The sequence below is a fragment of the Vombatus ursinus genome, unplaced genomic scaffold (assembly GCF_900497805.2).
Source record: "Vombatus ursinus unplaced genomic scaffold, bare-nosed wombat genome assembly UNPS02014982.1, whole genome shotgun sequence".
Taxonomy (NCBI): domain Eukaryota; kingdom Metazoa; phylum Chordata; class Mammalia; order Diprotodontia; family Vombatidae; genus Vombatus; species Vombatus ursinus.
The window spans coordinates 769,253-791,049 of record NW_020954760.1 but is presented as its reverse complement, the minus strand read 5'-3'; the positions used below and the strand labels follow the sequence as shown (position 1 = coordinate 791,049).

Here is a 21,797-nt window from a genome sequence, read left to right as displayed (position 1 = left end):
ATATGAAATTAATTGAAGACAATTGAAAGATCAGTATTTCCACCATCACAGCAAGAGCTTAGGTTTATTTCCATGGTGATAAACTAGGCTTTTACAGCACTCTCTCCCTCATTTGGACCTTCTTAACAAAGCTGTGGAGACAAGGATTGTTATCTCCTTTTTCGAGATGAGACAATAGAGGCCCAGGGAAGCTAAGTGACTTGCTCTAGGTCCGACAGCTCCTCGGTGGCAGTCTCAAACCCTGGTCTCTTGACTCTTAAGTAAAATGTTGTTTCTCTTGCATTGAAATGCCAAAGGAATTATTATGAGGTTCCTCTATATGAGAAGACCTGTCCTTCGATGTGTTTAAATGTTGGTTTACAGGTCATTAACTATGTGCAAGAGAAACTTGTACAGAGAAACTTCAATGTTGATTTACAAGCATTTATTAAGCACCTATTATGTGCCAGGCACTGTGTTTGATGCTGGAAATACAAAGATGAAATCAGAAACAGTCCATACCCTCAATTAATCAATCAATCAACAAGCATTTATTAAGTGCCTCCTGTATGCCAGGCACTGTGTTTGATTCTGGGAATACAAAGATGAAATCAGCCCAGTCTATGCCCTCAATCGGTCAATCAGTCACCAAGCATTTATTAAGTACCTGCTATGTGCCAGGCACTGTACTAGGTGCTGGGGATGTAAGTACAATGAATGTAACAGTTCCTACTCTCAAAATCTTACATTCTAAGAGGGAGGCTGGATGGCATGTTCTAATGTGCTGGGCTTCAAGCAACAAGGCCCTTCACTGGGTCTGTACTAAGCGACAAGGCCCTTCACTGGGTCTGTACTAAAAGCCCATCCAGCTCAGGAAGACCTGCTGGAGCTTGAGCTCTGTTGGCAGAGCCTTCAAGAGGCCAGGCCCACCTCTGCATCATAATAATGCATGGTATAGGCCTTTACTGAAAGCCTTGAATTATTCAAATTAACCTGGATTATATCTTGGAATTCCAAGACAAAATAATTAATGGACAACAAGAGTTGTCAAGCCATGAGCTTTCCCTTAATATAAATCTTTGGCACCCTTACGACCATTGGTGGCTTCTTCTAAGCGCCATATAGAAATTGGGTTTGAATCCATTGATGTTTTCTTGGAACATTTCATTGGAAATACTACCATGGGAGAGAGAGCATTTCTACTTCATCTGACTCTGTCCCAGCCCTAGGAAAGCTTTGCTGATTGTTCTGGAGAATTCTAATAAAACAAGTGGTTCTACCCACCAAAGTAAATTGCATACCTCCCATGATTGTTTGACTTCCCAACTTGGGGGCATGGCAGGCATAAAAACAAAGACAGGGAAACAAAAATGGGCAGGGTTGGGCGATTCCATTGACTGATATCTTATAAGCTCAAAATACTATTTAATCAATATATTTTTTTAAAAATACTTCTTCACTGAAACTGTGGGATGGGGTGGGACTGTCTGGGACTGGACCTGTGATTTCATTGGTGTACGAATGTATGATGAGGTAACTCCTTTTACCAATGCAGGTTGGCACCTTTTCTTCAGTTTATGGTCTTAGAGATTTTTCCAGGGCTTGTGTGCTTAAGTGACTTGTCCAGAGTCACTTGAACCCATGTTCCCTGGGCTCTGAGGTTGGCTCTCTCTCTACTATACCATGCTGCCTCTCACTAAAGCTCTAACTGAGATTTATTTACAGCTTATGGTAATGAATTGCTTTGACACCACTACCTTCATCATTGTTATTTAATTTTGACTGTGTCCTGTAGAGAAGGCCAGATTTTCATGAAGGAGATGCAGAGAGAGAGAGGAGAGGAGTGGCGGGGAGTGAATGTTTGGTGCAGGTCTGATGTAAACAACTGCTATGACTTGTAGTTCTGAATCTCCAGTTTGGGTGCTTTGTATATAAACTATGCCCTTCATGATCATTCAGTTTGTAGAATTTGGTTTCCATATGCTATTGGTCTCATGGATGGTCATTCAACAAGTATTTGCTCTCCTCTGAGCCATAGTACTTGGCCTCTTGTGAGAATATACTGAAAAAAAAAATGGCACAGCCTCTGATTTTGGGAGGTTACTGTCTAGGTGGAAAAGCATTCCCAAAATAAGATAATAACAAAAAACAAAAAAAAGTATATGGCAATATATAAATCATAGGCATTACTACTGAGATATGGAAGAGGAGAAGAGAAGAGGGAAATGAGGCATAGTCTGATATGCCCTGTTTGGAGGACAGCAGATTTCAAAGAGAGCTAGATAGGATCCCATGGCCTCCAACTTTGCCAGGCAGCCCGGAAAGCGATGGGTCACTCTCAGGAATACAATTCTGAAAATAGAGAGCAGCAACTCCAACTGGGAGTTAGTTCTAGAGGGAATTGCCTAAAGAGACCAATCTGAATGCACAGGGAACTTCTTAGCCAAATTTGGAGTTTGAGAAGGCCATATACAACATATGGAAGCAAGGGTGGGTACAGAAGATGAATGCAAAAGCCTGGCGCCTGTAAGAACTGTATCAGAAGTAGTCGAGTTCAGAATGAGCTCCACTGGCAAGAAATGCTAAGAGAATGGTGAGGAGACTTTAAAGCTCTTGGAAAAAAAAAAAAAGGAGAATCATTACTGGGTTAGGATCACTGCTAAGCAGGGGAGATAATAGCAAAGTGGTGGCAGAGAGAAAGTAAAACTGCCCAAATCTGATTTTACTTCTATTTTTTCTACCAAGAACATGCAGATTAGACATGACAGAAAAAGATGATGCATACCGAGTTAAAACCCAGATAGTGATAGAGTACCCAATTGCCACTGATAAGTTCAAGTCACAAGGCCCAGATAAACGACATCAGATTATTGATTTGGACTTGGAAGGGACCTTAGAGGTCGTCTAGGCCAGCGCTTCTTAAATTGTGGGTTGTGACCCGACCTAGGTGCGACCCAAAGTTTAAGAAGCGGTGAAGCGGTAGCGAGTGGAAACAGTTTAAGAAGCCCTGATTTAGGCCAACCCTCTCAATTCAGAGATGAGGAATCTAAAGCCAAGAGATGTGTAGTGACATGTCCAAGGACACACGGGTGACACAGCTGGGGTATGAACCCAGCACGTTCCGAAGTACTGAAAGAACTGGTTGACATGATCTATCGTCTGAGATTGTGGGTTCAGTGATCTTTGAAAGAGCATTGGAGAACCAAACAGGTACTATAGGGCTGGAAAACAAATGCTTCAATCTCCAGAAGAAAGGTAAGAGTCCAGGGAGGTTGACTTTGGTTACTGACAAAGTTCTAGAACATGTTATTTAGGGAATGATTTTTGAATGCCTAGAAAAGGAAATTGTGATCACGGAGAGTCAAGATGGCTTCATGCAGAACAGTAAGACTAACCATATTTCCTTTTTAACAGGATTACTACTATAAGACTGGAAAGTCAGTGGAATGCTAATGGACCAGGGGTTTCTTAATTTTTGGGGTCCTAGACCCCTTCAACAGCCTGGTAAAGCTATGGACCCCTTTTTAGAATCAATTTGAAAATGCATAGGATAAAATATAGAGGTTTGCAAAGAAAACCAATTATACGGAAATACAGTCATCAAAATATAGTTTTTTTAAAAAATCACAAGTTCATGAACCCAGTTAGGAACCCGTGCTATCAACTTAATTTACCTAGATTTTAGCAAAGTGTCTCATTATGTTTTCATGAACACAATGGAAAGAGGGTAGAAGAAAAATTCTTTACCCTGTATCTGTCCAGTGTCTCTCAGAGACAATATATGTGTGTGTCTGCTTGGAGAGAGGTCTCTGTTTGGCAGATTTCCCCCTGCTAGTTGGAATTCTCTCTGATCCAAGCAGTGGTCACTTATCTTTTAGGGTAGTCATGAATGAAAATACAAAATTATACCGTAACAGAAGTACATAGTTTATTCTAGGGTTTTGGTCCCTTCACCAATTATTTTAACCACTCCCTCTAATGATTCCCCCTCCAATCTGATCAAAGATGTACAAACTGATGCCTCTCTTAGTTGGAATAAACCTCAGTGGGGTCACAGGACTAACAAGGTTAGTTTCAGGGAATTAAGATCCTCCCCAGAAATTGAGGAAGTCTTATATTCAAGGAAGACTAATTGGGTCTTTGAGGTGAGTCCAAGGTCACAGGGCACTGTCATCCTATTTTTTTTAATATTTTATAACCCAACTGAGGCTTTGGTAGTGTATGCTTCCACGAGATATAGATAAGAATTTGGAACAGGTTGGATGGCTAGACCCAAAAGAATAGTCATCACTGGTGTGATATGGACTTGAAGTTGAGCTCTTAAGTGGAGTGCCTCAGGAATCTGGGCTCAATCTTGAGCTCTTTAGTGTTTTTATCAATGACTTAGATAAAAGGTTAGCTTGAAGTCAGAATCCAAAAAGATCTTGACAGGAAATTGAATAAGATGAAATTTCTTAAACTTGGATTAAAAAAAAACAAAACAAAACAACTTTAGGAGCACAATATGCAGCTAGCAAAATGACGTTTCTTAAGCACAAATCTGACTATGTCACACCCTTACCCTGCAAATTCCCATGGCTCTCGGTTGACAGGAATATAAAATACTGAAGTCATCCATTTCGTTTTTTAAAAAGCCCTTTGCAACCTGGCCCCAACCTGTCTTTCCACCTTTCCACCCTCTGTGATGTAGCCAAATTAGCTTCTCTCTGTTCCTCACTCCGAGCATTCTGTCTCCCATGTCCATGCCTTTGCAATGACCATTAGCCATGCTTGGAATGAATACATGACCTCCTCACTGCTGCCTTGGAGAATCCTCCTAGGCTTTCAAGACCCAGCTCATACACCACTCTCTACCTGAAGCCTTTCCCAATCCCTCCCAACTGCTATTACTCACCCTCCCCTAAATCCCTTGTATTTATTTTGCGTATATTCATTCTGTTTATACTTACATATGTGTGTGTATGTGTGTGTTGTTTCCCCTTCTAGAATGGAAGCTCCAAAAGGGGCAGGGATTGTTTCATTTTTTTTTGATGTGTATCTCCAGCGCTTAGCACAGTGTCCAGCACATAGTAGACCCTTAATAAATGTTTGTTGATTGATTCAAGGTTGAGGTAGGCATGACTGTACAGCCATTCCTCTGAGAAAGATCTGGGGGTTTAGTGGTCTGAGTCAACAGGCCAAATGCAATCATAGAATGCAGGAAGAGGGACCTGATTCAGGATGAGAGGAGGTAGTTCATAGTTCCACTGCCCTATGGCCTGATCAGACCACATCTAGAACATTGGATTCCATTCTAGCCATCCCATTTTGAGAAGGTCATTGGGAAAGTAGAGAGTGTCCAAAGTGGGGCAACCAGGATAGTGAAGAGCCTAAAGTTTGATGCCATATGGATGACTTGGAGGAAGTAAGGGTACTTAGCCTGGAAAAGAGGAGACCTATGTTGGTAGGGAGGGAGGAGGAGAGAAAAATTTGCTAACAATTTAGAACCGTCCAAAAGTGGAATGGGGAAGTCCCAAGTTCCATAGGATCCTAAATCTGGAGCTGGAAGAGGCCCCAGAGGGAGCTAGTCCAACATCCTCATTTTGCAAAGGAGGAAACTGAGGCCCAGGGAGAGGAAGTCACTTGTCTTAATAAGTAAATAAAGTGGAATAAATAAATGGAAATAAATAAATAAATAGAAGAGTCAGAATTTGAGTTCAGGTCTTCTTCAAATCTGGTGTTCTTTCTTCTATACTTTTGTAAACAGGATTCTTTTTTTAAGTACAGGTCAGACTAGATGACCTCTGAGTTTCCTTGTATTGCACCTGGGGCAACATCTTACTCTCAGTGCAGGTTTTCAGCAAACAGCTACCCCAGGGTCAACGTTCTTCATCTCCACAAGCCCCCACCCATGTGTTTACCTCTAATAGTCTGCCAGAGGACACAACTAGTCCAACGCAAAGGCACATCATGAAATGACATAGTAAGAAATAGAGCACTAACACACCTCCCACAAATACATACACTGTCAGTGAGAAGAGCGGCGCATTCAAGGAGAGGCTCACCACTGGCGGAAGGGTAATGCACACCTCTCATGCTTCAGGGCTGGCGATATCTTCCAGGGGCTTCCCCTGGGCCTGCTTCTTCCTGGTCTCTGCTGGATATGGAGCCTCTAGTGAATAGTCTTCTGCCTGGATTCCACCAGCATGTGGCTGTGCTGCTTTTTTTGCTTCTAGCTTCAGTTGAAATTTTTCACTATAAGAGTTCTCTTTGCTGTGCTGTCTTAATTCAAAGCAAGGGGCTATACATATATATGTATATAATATGAATATATATGATATATATGGTATAAAATAGATCTATCTAGACCTCTTTTAGGAAAGCAGCCAGCTGAGCCTTGGATCAGCAAAAGTCCTGAGGAAGAAAAAAAAAAAACAAACCCAAACCTTTCTTACCTTTTTTTTTTCTTTTTGGGATCTCAAGCCCTGGTACCCAGCTCTTTAGAACAAAGAATGAGACACTTCTAGCTAAGTAGCTATTACCCTCAGGCTCAAGTCTATCTTCAGATTAAATTTTCCCATGCTGGGACTTTGGTGTGGCTCCTGGTCAGCATTTTGTATATTTCATCATTTTCATCTCTGAAGGCTAGGCACTATCTTTGCTCTTTATCCACATAAGGGCTATTAACCTAATAATTAACATACAGCTCTGGGGTTCCTGGCTGCCCGGCTTTCTAACTCCAAGCCCCCCCCATCAATCAACAAGCATTTATTTGTTATCATCTATTTATTGTCTCCCATGTAGATGTTTCATGGTACCCTCACGATGTGAGGAGAAAGCGAGGAAGGCTTCCAGCACGTTGGGTGGACCCCCCTGTGGAGAACTTTTGGGAGAACCTGGACCGAGTCTCTCAGGATGGGCAGGCATGGATGGGTTGTGATCTGCATCCCTGGAAGGAACTCCTAAATGATGCGATTGCAGATCCATTTGAATATGTAGATGAGTTGGAGGGGAAAAGGGCCCAAGAGACAAGCCTAAGGCCCAGGGGGCAAGATCTTGGTCTGTTCTACCTGCCTCCCCACCCTCTTAGCCCTTCAAATGTAGTTACTGCCACCCAGGCTGGCAAAGGCTTTGAGCTCCCCCTTAAACTACCACCTCTTAAGACTGGGATTTGGTGAGTAAGGGAATGATCAGAGTAAGGTAGGATTAATTAGGTAAAGCTTCTTAGAAATGCATCTTCTGTTTGAACTTAGGTCAAGAAAGAAGGAAAAGATGAAAAAGCCTTGATAGAGTATGGCATAGGACTGCCCAGAGTCCTATCCTCTGAGATAAAATCCAAACTACTGGGCCTGGCATCTAAAGCCATCCCCAAGTCTGATTCCCACCTATCTTTCCAGTCTTATTTCTTATTATTCTTATTCACTTTGGTGTAGTCTCCAATCGATTAAATCAATCAACAAGATTTTCTATGTGCCAGGTACTGCGCTAAGCACTTGGGATACAAAGAAAGGCAAAAACATGGTCTCTGCCCTCAAGGATCTCACGTTCTAATGGGGGAGACAAGATGCGAATAACGACTTATGTACAGTGGAAATGGAAGGTATTTTCTGAGAGAAGTCTCTAGCAACTGGGGGGACCAGGAAAGACCTCCTATAGGAGGTGGGATTTGAGTTGAGTTTTAAAGGAAGCCAGGGAAGTTAGGAGTCAAAGATGAGGAGGGAGAGCATTCCTGGTGTGTGGGACAATCAGTGCAAATGCCCCGAGATAGGGGATGGAATTTCATGTGTGAGGAGTAGCAAGTAGGCTGATGTAGCTGGATCATGGGGTCTGTAGAGGGGAGGAAAGTGTAGGAAGGGGCCAGGTTATGAAGTGCTCTGAATGCCACTAAAAGACTAGCTATTCCTCAAACGTGTTATGCCACTCCTATCTCCGTGCTCTCCCACAAGCTTTATCTGGGGCCTGAATCCACTCCCTTCTCAGATACACCTTTTAGCATCCTTCAAGGCTTACTTCAGGTGCCTCTTCCTCCGCGAGGCCCTCCCAGATCCCTACCACACCCCTACCCCCCCCAGTTGTTAAGGAACTCTCCTCAAATGACCTTCTATTGACTTGCCTCTGTGAGTGTCCAATGGATCTCTAGGTACTTTGTAAGGTCCAGGTACCTCATAAGGTCTTTGAGGGCATGGCCTCCAGGTACCACGTAAGGTCTTTGAGGGCATGGCCTGCTTCCTTTTTTGGTTCTGTGCGCAATGCTTTGCTCGACATTTGAGTTGAATTTGGGAAAAGGAAATAATTAAACTTTGGGGTCATTCTTGGCTACATCTAACCATGATATGGTCCTAAACTTTCCATTTCTTTTCAAAGATGATCACCTACGTCTAGTGAACCACGACGCAAGTTCTGTGGCAGTGGATGTCCTTCCCCAGCTTGACAACCCCGCATTTGAAGCAGATGAGCCTTCCACTCTCGAGGCTCCCATTCATCCAATTAAGTCCTGAAATGTGTACCAGTGGAAAACTTGAAGCTTTGGTTAAAGATAGAATTGCCAACCAGAGTACATTTTGCTATTAATGACCTGGTTTAACATAGCAGCAGGGATACTGGAAATGTTAAGATTATTTAATAGATCATGCTTCAATGGCTCATCATATTTAACCTATTAAACTATCTCATTTTCCACCAGCTCATGTTAACACTTCATAGGTAAGATTCCTCTCAACAGTTTGTGATGGAGACTTTCAGCGTTCAGGAGAGCTTTTCAAAGGATTGTTTTTGCATTAGCAACAATTTTCTTAAGAAAAAGTTGACGTTTAAATATGGAGCAGCTAAAAATTAAATCGCTTACGGTAGCTCCTCGCTTTAATTAGAAAAAAAATCCGTCGGAGACTATAAAGACATCAGTTTTTTCTCCAAATGGTTCTATTGATCTGATCTTAAAATCAATGCAAGCATTAGATAAATAACTATTTAATGAAACGCCTACTTTAAGCCACATTAAATGCATAGCCACATAAATTGATCAACTTTCAAATTCAAGTTCAGTCCCCGTTTAGTAATTTCTGGTTCTCAAAAGCAGGTTAATCAGAAATTCACGAGCGAAATGTCTATTATCAGACACAGATGAACTCACTAACAGAATCTGGAAGAATCTGGCATATGATTTACTAGTCAAAATTTTACTAAAAGAAAAAACCCTTTAGGAAAAAAAAAATCTGATTCAGTTCCACAGTATGTCAATTCACAAACTGTGTACCCATCCCAAACTTGACCTATGAGATTTTTTAAAAGCACACTATATAAATTGGCACAAAATTTTAAATATGAGTATAGGAGAGTATGACAGTTCAGTATATTCATTTTAGTCTGCAAGAATGAGTCTACAAAATGGCTTATGTAGAGAGTGGTTCTTGGAGGTGGTGACATTCAATTTGACTTCACTGAGTTGAAGTTGTGACATTGAAACCGAAATTCTTTAATGTAGCTATACGCTTGTTAGATAGATTTTCTTGAAGTTTGAGGGAGAAGGGAGAGGACGCCAGGTGCCTTAATATAAAGTTTGCTTCATCCACCAAAGCTAACTAGTGAGACTTTAAAATGCACTTTATTTTTATTCTCTGTGGCTTAACTTTTACTTTAGAATGTTTCGCTTGTTTTTTAACCCCAGTACTGACGCTTGCAGAATTTCACCAACTAACGTATTTTGTTCAATGTATTTGATATGAATGAAATCATCACATTCTAACTTGATATTGTGATTGAAGTACTGTAAATACGTTCATGATTTGTATTGACTTTCTTGGAAACTAATGTAAATAAGATAATAAACGTCATAGCATATTAAGTGTTTGTGCCTTCATTGAAAGGAGTAATCTTATAATAAAGCTCTTATCTTTTCAACCATTCAGGGTTGGAAGACCAGTCAGATCTCCCTATCCACCAACCAAGATATACATGGTTGCCTAGCTTAGATCTCTATTAACATCCTTGGAGATATTTAAAATGTAATCATAGATTTAGATCCAGAAGAGATCTCAGAAGCCATCTACTCCAACAGTAGAGGAAACTGAGGCCCAGGGATGGGAAGGGACTTGCCCAAGGTCATACAAAGGATCATTAACGTTGGAACTGGTACTTCAAAAACCATCTAGCTAAACCTCCTTCTTTTATACATGAGGAAACTGAGGCCCAGGGAGGGGAAATGGCTTACCCAAGGTCACACAAGGGATCATAGCTCTGGAGCTAGGATTTCAGAAACCATCCAGTCCAACCCCTTTCTTTTACAGATGACGACACTGAGGCCCACAGAGGGGAAATGACTTACCCAAAGTCACACAGATAGTAAGTCGTAGAACAGGGATTCAAACCCAGGTTATCTGACTCTAAACCTAGCACTCTTTGTACGCCCTAGGTATATGTTTGTGGCAAGAGACAAGAACTTCATAATGGGTTTTGTTTAGGGGATTTACACTTTAAGAGACCACATTCCCTGAGAAAAGCTTGTACTTCCCAGGAGAGCATCCCACCCCAAAATCAGAACATAAGGGTTCCCAAGAGCTACCAGTGCTTAGAGTGCTGGGGAGAACAAAGAATCAGAGATAGATTGGAGGTGGGCTAAGGGTAGGAACGCATTCCCATCTGACATTGCCTCCATCTTGAATTGATATTTTTTAGAGTAAGCACAAAAGAAATTAGGGCAATTGAGATAAGCCTTCCAGATTGTTACTGATAATCTTGAGGCAATAGTGATTTTTTCCCCCCTCAACTGTTTCTGTTGAGCTATGTGATCATATGGCAGAAACTCCTTGAACAATTGACTACGCAAGTACAAATGAACTCAGTGGATGTATTCATATGTAAATCATTTTTAAAACAGTCAAACAGGTTTAAATTGACTTTGGAAACTTATTAATCATACCATGTTTGGCTTTTTCTTATAAAGCTGCATTTTCACCTATCTAGTTTGCTTAAAATAGGGCATAACCACAGATATTATCAGCATCATGATCATTAACACTTCCAATATTTGAATGAGTCCATGATCTCTTAGGGTTACTCTACAATGGTACAGGTCCCAACCCATCCCATATTCCAATGGAACTGTCCTCCCATAAGACCATGGTGGGATCTTGGATCATAGATTTGGAGTTGGAAGGAATTTAGAGGCTATCTGATCCAATCCTCTCATTTTACAGATGAGGAAACTGAGGTCCATAGAAGTGAAATGACTTGCCCAAGGTTGAATAATATCTTAGGATTGAAATTTGGGTTTTTCTGCCTCCAAGTTGAGGGCTCTATCTGCTGAGCCATCTAGCTACTTCCTCATCAATGTGGGTATTTTTCCCTAGCAATGCAAATCCCAACCCATCCCTGCCTGCCTATCCTGGGTGCCTCTGTCCATGTCCTCCCATAAGTTTGCCACAGGGAGTACATCCAACATGCTGGGAGCCTTCCTCATTTTCTCTTGACATTGTGAGGGTAACAATGGAGTACATAGACTGCACAGTGTCTATCCCTTGGGCTTACCACATGACAGGCCTGTTTTCTTTCTCATTCACATTTCTTCAATCATATCCTCTTCATAATTCCTTGTTTGTAATGTGCTACAGCCTACTCATACCCATCATGAACCTCTCCATTGCCTTTTGGGCAATATTCACTTTTAATTATTTGGAGACTATAGTATTTAATGCCTGATAGTCATACAATGACATTGAAAAAATTACTGGCATAAAAAATATAGACCTTCATTTCAGGAAGAAGCTTGGAGTATTTTTTAAGCTTCATGGTTTTCTCCAGCTTCATTCAGCAGCACATCTGTAGAAGCAAAGGCCGCAGATAGTAGGAGTGATCCAAGTCTGAGGCTTGGAAGGGTAAGATCAACAATACAGTAAGGGGGCAAGGAATTCAAGAGGACAGCATAGAGTTGAACTGGTTCACCAAGGGGTCAAGATGGAGGAGGGAAGAGATGAAGCCAATGCAGGGGTGATGGCCTGGGAGAGGACTGAGGGGTGGAGAGATAAGAAGTCATGGTATGGACAAAGAACAGGGTTTAGGATTGCAAGGAACAGGGAGAGATGGGAAGCCAATAAATTGTGATCAGATAAGAGAATTTCAGAATTCATGAATATGGAAATGGAACACTTGTGAGTGATGGCTAGGTCAAGGGTATGACCATCTCTGTATAGCTGAGGTGGGGTGGGAGGAGTCGATCATGGGACATGAGTAAGTTGAAGAACTGGGAAGTTAGGGTGTTTGAGGGAGTATCAATATATATGTCAAAGTCCCCTAATAGAAGGACAGGAGTTGGGAAGAAGAGAGAGACTGTGAGCCAGACACTGAATTCATTAAGGAAAAAAAGGGCAGTGTCCTAGAGGTCTGTAGACAACAGCTACCAGAATTTTGATTGGGTGGTTGATACGAACTGAGTGATCCTCAAAGGAGAGGTTACTAAGTGATGAAGGTAGAGGGCGAGTTTGGAAGTGGCAATGGGGAGTAAAGAATATTCCAACTCTTCCACCTTGACCAGGGAATAGAGGGAATGAGTGAAAATTCTTGAGAGACCAGGGAGGCTGTATCATTAGGAGGTAGCCAGGTCTCAGTGAAAGCCAGAAGATGGAAGGAGTGGGAAAAGAAAAGATGTAAGATGAAAGCAAGTTTGTCACCTATAGGACAAACTTTTCAGAGATCGCAGTGGAAGGGGTAGGTAGCCTTAGAGTATGACATTGAGGGGTTGGGCTGAGGAGAATGGGCAGAAGGGATGGGGCAATGGGGGATGGAGAACAAGTTTGAATGATGACAGCTAGGGATCAGAATCACTGCAATGGGGAGGGTATGAGCAGAGAGGAATTTCTTAATCACTGAGAAATGAATTCAGATGGGTTTTCAATGCCCATAGAAGTTTGGTCTCACAATGATGCTCTCTCAGGATCTTAGAGAGATCAGATGAGTGTACAAGTGCTGGAAGCAGAGAGAATGGTGTTATTCCCTCCCCCCCCCCACCCCAAGGCTGAACATCAGTGTGATGAGCTTTTTGTGCCACAAGAAATGATGAAATGGATCATTTCAGAGGAAATTGGGGAGACACCTATAAACTGATGCAGAGCAGAACTAGGGGAACATTTATTTAATCTCTTATTTTTTAATTATATTTTTACATTCATTTATTTAAAATATTGAGTTCAGGGCAGCTAGGTGGCACGGTGGATAGAGCACCGGCCCTGGATTCAGGAGGACCTGAGTTCAAATCTGGCCTCAGACACATAACACTTACTAGCTGTGTGACCCTGGGCAAGTCACTTAACCCCCATTGCCCAACCAAAAAATAAAATAAAAAAATAAAATATTGAGTTCCAAATTCTCTCCTTCCCTCCAGTGGGGCCCTCCCACCCTTTGAGAAGGCAATCAATATGATACCCAGTATACATGTGAAGTCATTCAAAATATATTTCTATATTAGCCATATTGCCAAAAAAAGGCAAGGAAAAGTGAAAAACAATATGCTTCAATATGCACTTAGAGTCTGTCAGTTCTCTCTCTGAAGGTGGATAACATTTTTCATCATGAGTCCTTTGGAATGGTCTTAGATCATTGTATTTATCAGAGTAGGCAAGTCTTTCCCAACTGATCATCATTACAATATTGCTGTTACTATACATGATGTTCTCCTGGTTCTATTCACTTCACTTTGCATCAGTTCACATAAGTCTCTCCCCATGTTTTTTTAAACCATCCTCTTCATCATTTCTTTCTTTTTTTTTAAACTAGGGCAATTGGGGTTAAGTGACTTGCCCAGGGTCACACAGCTAGTAAGTGTCAAGCGTTTGGTCTGAGGCCACATTTGAACTCAGGTCCTCCTGACTCCAGGGCTGGTGCTCTATCCACTGCGCCACCTAGCTGCCCCTTCATCATTTCTTACAGCACAATAGTTCACCACAACTTGTTCAGCCATTCCCCAATTGATAGGCATCCCCTCAATTTCCAATTCTTTGTCACCACACAAAAAAGAGCTGCTATACATATTTTTAGACATATAAGCCCTTTTCCTTTGATCTTTTTGGGATACAGACATAGTAGTGGTAGAATAACTTATACAACCTAGACAATTTATAGAGAAAAACAACCTGGAAAGACTTTAGAGCTTTGATCATTGTAATGATAAACCATGAGTGCAAAAGGATAAAGGTGAAACATACCACCCACTTCTTTTCAAAGAGGTGATAAATTTAAAATGAAAAAGGAGAGTTAACATTTTTGGACACTGTTGAGGTGGGAATTTGTTTTCCAGGCTACACAGCTATGTAGTGAGAGATTTGTTGCGTGGGTGTGCTTGTTTTTTATTTGCTTAGTTGTGGGACGGGAGTAGTGGAAGAGACAGATTATTTTTTACAATACTTTTTAATTTAAAACTACGAATAATATAAATACAGATAAACTTTTTTTTTTTGGCTGGGCAATGGGATTAAGTAACTTGCCCAGGGTCACATAGCTAGTAAGTGTTATGTGTCTGAGGCTGGATTTGAACTCAGGTCCTCCTGAATCCAGGGCCGGTGCTCTATCGACTGTGCCACCTAGCTGCCCCTACAGATAAACTTTTTTAAAAAGACCTGTGGGCACCTGCAAGATCTAGTGTGTGACCATCTCTATATGTGGCTGAGGTAGAGTGAAAGTCATGGGACTTAAGAAGGTTGAGGAATTGGGAGGGTAGGGAGTATGAGGGAGCCTCTATATGGATATTAAAGTGCCCAAGTATAAGGGTAGGAGTTGAGGAGGAGAAGAAGATGGTGAACTAAGTACTGACTTCCTTGAGAAAGGAAGGAGCTTGGTATACTTACAGCTACCATAATTTTGATTGGGTGGAAAGTTTGAATTGAGTGAACTTCAAAAGAAGAAAAGGGTACTAAGTGAAAGAGACAAAGGGAGGGTCTGGAAGTGACAGTGGGGAACAAGGAATATTCATTGGGATTCCATCTCCAGAACCGGTGTTTTTTTTGTTTTGTTTTTGTTTTTAGAACCAGTGTTTCTGTGTGGTAGGGGGAGATATGAGAAAAGGTACAGCCAGTGCCAGAGAGAATAGCCAAGGATATAGTGTCTTCAGAGGGCAGCTAGATCTCAGTAAGGGCTAATTAGGTTTAAAAAAAGAGTGGGAGATGGGGCAGCTAGGTGGTGCCGGGGATAGAGCACTGGCCCTGGAGTCAGGAGGACCTGAGTTTAAATCTAGCCTCAGACACATAACATTCACTAGCTGTGTGACTCTGGGCAAGTCACTTAACCCCAATTGCCTCACCAAAAAAAAAAAAAAAAGTGGGAGAGAAAGTGGCCCAGGACGAAGGGCAGCCTTGCTCACTATAGAACAAGAACTCTACAGGGCACAGTGGAAAGTATAGGCAGGATTGGATTAGGACATGGGGATGAGAGAACATGAGGAGGGGTAGCAGACAGTTTTCCCCTAAATGGCAACTGATTAATTATTACAGACACAGGGAAGAAATAAGAGCCATAAGGGTAATAGTGGGTGGCAGGTGTGGAAAGAAGCTCGCAGTTTCCAGGGGATGTTGAAGAAAGAGCTGGACCACACCTGGGGATTGTTCCTTCACATGAGAGGCTGGCAGAGGGAGGTAAGGCTTGGTGGGGGGGCTGAGGCATTAGGCAGTAAAGCACTGGGGACTCTTCCCTTGACTTGTCCTAGGTAATCATTTAAAATGGTGAAATACTCTCTTGATCCAGAGAACCCCACAAAATCATGCAAATCAAGGGGTTCAAATCTCCGGGTCCACTTCAAGAACACCTGTGAAACAGCCCAAGCTATCAAGGGCATGCATATCTGAAAAGCTACCAAGTATTTGAAAGATGTCACATTGAAGAAACAATGTGTTCCCTTCAGGCGATATAATGGTGGAGTTGGCAGGTAGGCCCAGGCTAAGCAGTGGGGTTGGACACAGGGTCATTGGCCCAAAAAGAGTGCTGAATTCTTGCTGCATATGCTTAAAAATGCAGAGAGCAATGCAGAACTGAAGGATTTGGATGTGGATTCTCTTGTCATTGAGCATATCTAGGTTAACAAGGCTCCAAAAATTTGACAGCGTACTTATAGGGCTTATAGGGCTTACAGTCGAATCAACCTATACATGAGTTCTCCTTGCCATATTGAGATGATACTTAGAGAAAAGGAACAAATTGTTCCTAAACCAGAAGAGGAGGTTGCTCAAAAGAAAAAGATATCCCAGAAGAAACTGAAGAAATAAAAGCTTATGGCACAGGAGTAAATATGACATTAGAATGCAAATAAAAGTGAAATGAAAACATTTGTTACAGTAAAAAAAAAAGCATTGAGGAGCAGGGAGGTTGGAGGTCCTCCACTGAAGAAGGTGTTAGTTGGCAACTGAACTTGGGCCTGCAGAATTCAGGTGGCCCTGATCTTCTTTAGGATGTCTGATAGAGGTTTTTGCACAAACAGATTCAATGCAACTAAGATTAGAAGGAAGGTAGAAAATTGGGAAAGAATTTTTACAACCAGTGTCTCTGATAAGGGCCTCATTTCTAAAATATATAGAGAATTAAGTCAAATTTATAAGAACACAAGTCATTCCCCAATTAATAAATGGTCAAAGGATATGAACAGGCAGTACTCAGATGAAGAAATTAAAGTCATCTATAGTTATATGAAAAAATGCTCTAAATCACTATTGATTAGAGAAATGCAAATCAAAACAACTCTGAGGTACCACATCACACCTATCAGATTGACCAAGATGACAAAACAAGAAAATGACAAATGTTGGAGAAGATGCGAGAAAACTGGAACACTAATGCATTGTTGGTGGAGTTGTGAACTGATCCAACCATTTTGGAGAGCAATTTGGAACTATGCCCAAAGGGCTATAAAAATGTGCATACCCTTTGACCCAGCAATAGCGCTTCTAGGGCTATATCCCAAAGAGATCATACAAATGGGAAAAAGACCCACATGTACAAAAATATTCATAGCAGCTCTTTTTGTGGTGGCAGAGAATTGGAAATTGAGAGGATGCCCATCAACTGGGGAATGGCTGAGCAAGTTGTGGTATATGAATGTGATGGAATACTATTGTGCTATAAGAAATGATGAACAGGCTGACTTCAGAAAAACCTGGAAAGACTTGTATGGTCTGATGCTGAGTGAAGTGAACAGAACCAAGAGAACAATGTACACAGTAACAGCCACGTTGTGCAATGACTAATATTGATAAACTTAACCCTTCCTGGCAATACAAGGATCTAAGACATCTCCAAAGGCCTCGTCATGGAAAATGCTATCCACATCCAAAGAAAGAGCTATGGAATTTGAATGTAGATTGAAGCATACTATTTGCTATTTTTTTTCTCTTCTGTTGAGTTTTGTTTCCTCTTTCTGGTGGTTCCTCCTATTGGTTCTAATTCTTACTTAAAACATCACTAATGTGAAAGTTTAATAGGCATGTATATGTATAGCCTATATCACTTTGTGAGCCATCTTGGGGAGGGTGGTGGGGAGGAAGGGGGAGAAAAATTTTAAACTCAAAAGCATGTGGTAGTGATTGTTGATAAATCAAAACAAATGAATGATTTTACTCAAAAAAATTTTTAAAAATTTTAAAAAAGGATGTCTGATAGGGGAAGAGGTCATGACAAACCAACACATTAGTCATATTTGACAACCTCATTTTGCATCCATAATCTACTGGAAGGAGGGAAGTCTGTTCCATCCCCAGTCTTCTGGTCATTGCAGTGGTCAAAATGTAATGCGCAGTGCACACTTATAGCCAGTTTACCAATTTTATTTACCAATTTACTAGTAGGAATTTACCAATTTTATGTTAACTTGTGCCATGGAAAAACCAATTAGACTTACACACCTCAATGCATGCAAGCAGCTGGGTGGCTCAGTGGATAAAGTGCTGGGCCTGGAATCAGGAAGACCTGAGTTCAAATCCAGCCTCAGACATTTACTAGCTATGTAACCCTGGGTAAGTCATTTAACCCTGTTTGCTTCAGTTTCCTCATCTGTAAAGTGGAAAAGGAAATGGCAAACCACAGCAGTATCTTTCCTGAGAAAACCCCAAATAGGATCACAAAGAGTCAGAAATTAACAACAAGAACAACATAAAAATAATGTCAGTATCAGCCCCCTCTAACAACAAACTGCCAACCTGAGTCTTTGAGGTCCCAGGAATTATCTTTCATACCAATACTCACAACAAGTTTCTTTCTTTACCCAGATGAAGATCATGTGTCTATGGTAGTCTGACATGTCTCTGTCAATCAGCACCACCCTCAAGTGAAGAGAGGCAGTTTGAGTCTCAAGCACAGAATTCAGGAGTCTGTCCTAGTCTTGACCCAGGTGTCTGGGACCTTTGGTTGATTTCTTATAGTTTTTAGCCACAGGTATTGATAATTTGTTTACCACATAATTTGATTGGCAGCTTATTACATAAGCTACTGATAATGATATTTTTCTGTTGGTGGTTTGTGCAATTGGAGGGTCTACACATATTGTTTATGATATACTACGTAAGTGCTTATGACTTATTCATAACAACTTATTCATAACAACTCAATCACAAAATGAAGTTTGTTATGCTAAATTAACAAATCTATCCTTATGATTTTTATTAAGGTGCTCAGTAAACATTCATTAAGCACTTGGCCATGTGCTAGGCACTGTGCTAAGTGCTGGGGATACAAAAAGAGGCAAAAGACAGTCCCTGCCCTTAAGAAACTTGTAATCTAATGGGAGTGACAAGAAGCAAACAAATACGTCCAAATAAGCTATATAAATAAATAGGAAAATAGGATAAATAGGAAATCATTTAAAAAGAGAAGACACTAGGATTAAGAGGGGTCAGGAAAGGCTTTCTGTAGAAGATAGAATTTTAGTTGAGACTTAAAGGAATCCAGGGAAGCCAACAGGCAGACATGAGGAAAGAAGGTATTCCAAGCATGGGACATAGACAGAGAAAATGTCCAAAGCTGATAAATAGTGTGTCTTGTTCATAGAACATCCAGGAGGCCAGTGTCACTGGATTGAAGAGTACATGGCGAAGAATAAGGTATAAAAAGACTGGAAAGGTAGGAGGGGGTTAGATTACAAAGGGCTTTGAATGCCAAGCAGAGAATCCTGGGGGCAATAGGGAGCCACTGGAGTTTATTGAGTAAGGGGGTGGTATGATTAGATTTGAATTTTAGGGAAATCTGTCTGATTTTACAGTTATCTCTTCCACATTGTGACCTTCCCCATTGTAGTTTTGACATACTACGGGTTGGCATAAGAAATTAAATGGGAATTTTGGGGGGAGTTTTGTGGAAGCCACAGACGATGCCAGGTGATCACACAGAAAAAGTTCAGAAGCTCAGAAATGCATAAAATGTATGTATGGTATTGTATAATATCAACATATTTTGTCTTTGAATACCATAATAATTCAGACTTCTTCTTTGGTACAAAGGGAGGGCCAAAAACTTTTACCCAGATATATGCAGGCACCATGCCCCCAATTCCTGAGATGTGGAAGGGATAACTGTAGTGCCTGATTGGAGGATGGATTGGAGTCGGGAGAGACTTAAAGCAAGCAGACCCACCAGAAACCTCTTGCAATAGTCCAGGTTGTAAAACTTATTCTTACTACACAAGAATCCTGATGTCTTTTAGTATTGTCTTCCTTTACACTGCGGTCATTGTGTATATCGTTATTTTGGTTCAATTGATACGTCTTCCCAAGTTTCTTTGAAATCCTCAGAGTCGTCATTTCTTGCATCATAATAATACTTTTACATTCACATGAGACACAACATAGCATCATGGACAGCAACTTGGCTTTGGAGTCAGAAAGACCTGGTTTCACAGCTGACACATATTAGCTAAGTGACCTTAGGCAAGCACCATAGGCTCTCAGTGTTGCAGGCAGCTCTGCCAAGATTAGGAGTGTCAGAGAAGGTGCTGATCTGTTACGGTGGAGGGAGTTTCCTCATCTGGGACTCCCCTGTACCAATGAAATCCTAAGTCCAGTTCCTATCTGACCCCTATATCTATATACCACAATTGGTTCAACCATTCCCCAATCGATAGATCCCTACTTTGTTTCCAGTTTTTCGCTATCACTGCTATGGTTGGTTGTTATCCTTTGTTCTTGAAGAGGACCAAAATGACATCACTATGTTAGAGTCAAATTCCAATGCATCTGACTGTGGCTGATCAGAGCAACGCGAGCTCGGAATGCTCTACCATAGGTCGGGCACAAATAGTCCACGTGAACATTTGGGGTGGATTCTCTAAATTTGCTCATCTCATGTTTCTTTGGAGCTACTCCAATTCTGCTTTGCTCATAGAACACAGCGCCTTCTTTGATGCAGGCACGCCATGCTGGGCAGTCCTGTGCCAGTGTCTCCCACGATCAATGCCAAAGTTCTTTTTTTTTTTTTTTAGGCAATTGGGGTTAAGTGACTTGCCCAGGGTCACACAGCTAGTAAGTGTCAAGTATTTGGTCTGAGGCTGAATTTGAACTCAGGTACTCCTGACTTCAGGGCCGGTGCTCTTTCCACTGCACCACCTAGCTGCCCCTTAATTCCAAAGTTCTTAAGAGAGACTTAGAGAGTGTCCTTGTTTTGCTTCTTCTGACCACTGACCACCATGTGAGCACTTACCCTCTGTGAGTTCTCCATAAAATAGTCTTTTAGGTAAACATACTTTTGGCATTCAAACAACATGGCCGGCTTATCATAGCCGTGTTCTCTGCAGTAGAGTTTGAATGCGTGGCAGTTTTGTTAGAGAAAGGACCTTAGTGTCCAGTACCTTATCTTTCCAGGTGATCTTCAGAATCTTCCTAAGACAATTCAAATGAAAGCGATTCAGTTTTCTTGCATGGCACCATATGTGGAACCATCAGTTACGGCAAATGGAGAAGTTTTGAATGCTGTGGATAAGTTCGCTTACCTTGGCAGTGTATTTTCCAGGGATGTACACATTGATAATGAGGTTGATGCACCCATTGCCAGAGCTAGCTCAGTGTTTGGGAGGCTCCAAAGGAAAGTGTGGAAGAGAAGAGCTATTAGACTGACTACCAAACTGAAAGTCTGTTTATAGAGCCGTTGTGCTGACCTCATTGTTGTATGCCTGGGAAATCTGGATCACTGCTATAAGTATTTGCATACATATGGGACCCTTTCATCTTTCAAGTAAGTTTTTCATAAACACATCATGTAAAAACAAAAGGTTACAAAAGCAGAAGAAAATGAAAATGAGGTCTTCAATTTGGGATAAGGTTTCCATTCTTCCCTCTCAGTGACAGTAGCTGTCAGAATAGATTCCAAATGAAAGCAGTTTTTAGGTGTTTATTTTTTTTTTTCGTACAGTTGAAATAACTTATAAAGAAACTCTTTGATCTTCCTCTGGCCAAATTGTCCCAGCCTGTGTGTCTCCCTTCTGGAGATTGAAGGGTGAGTGCCTCAAAGAAGTCTTACCCCTCTATCAATCATCCATGGCCTAGGACACCCCCCCCCCCCCCCCCCCCCCCCCCACCCCCCCCCACCCCCCGCCACCTCTCCCCTGATCATCAGACAAGACCAGGGACTCTCTATCTGTCCTCCTACCGCTTCTAAACCCTCCACACCCAACCACAAGTCTAGGATTAGAAGTCCTTCCTGAGACCACACCCCCTCCCCTCCAGCCTCCAATAGATACCCTAAGGGAGAAAATATGTTCAACATAGGAGTGAGCCCTGGGGTAGAGTTGACTTTGTTGAGGATTGGAGAATGAATAATTCAAACCTATCTTACTCCTCAATAATCAGACAGATGTACCCCTCCCCACCCCCTTCCATTTCTTGCTC

General features: G+C 41.5%; 1 protein-coding gene and 1 pseudogene across 4 annotated transcripts in view; both read left to right on the top strand.

Moving 5' to 3' along the window:
• The window catches only part of RNF128 (ring finger protein 128, E3 ubiquitin protein ligase), a 120,618-nt gene extending 110,833 nt beyond the window's left edge, over nucleotides 1-9,785 (top strand). The window contains exons 7-8 of one of the 4 annotated variants that reach the window (XM_027845594.1): nucleotides 6,763-6,881; nucleotides 8,323-9,785. In XM_027845594.1, coding sequence (XP_027701395.1) covers nucleotides 6,763-6,881; nucleotides 8,323-8,456 — 253 coding nt within the window. In that variant the 3' untranslated portion in view covers nucleotides 8,457-9,785. The remainder of the gene's footprint in view (nucleotides 1-6,762; nucleotides 6,882-8,322) is intronic. The other 3 variants (XM_027845595.1, XM_027845597.1, XM_027845598.1) reach the window with 3 other exon arrangements.
• A 5,857-nt stretch (nucleotides 9,786-15,642) lies between these two features.
• On the top strand, nucleotides 15,643-16,220 carry LOC114030715 (annotated as a pseudogene).
• Nucleotides 16,221-21,797: the final 5,577 nt, after the last annotated feature.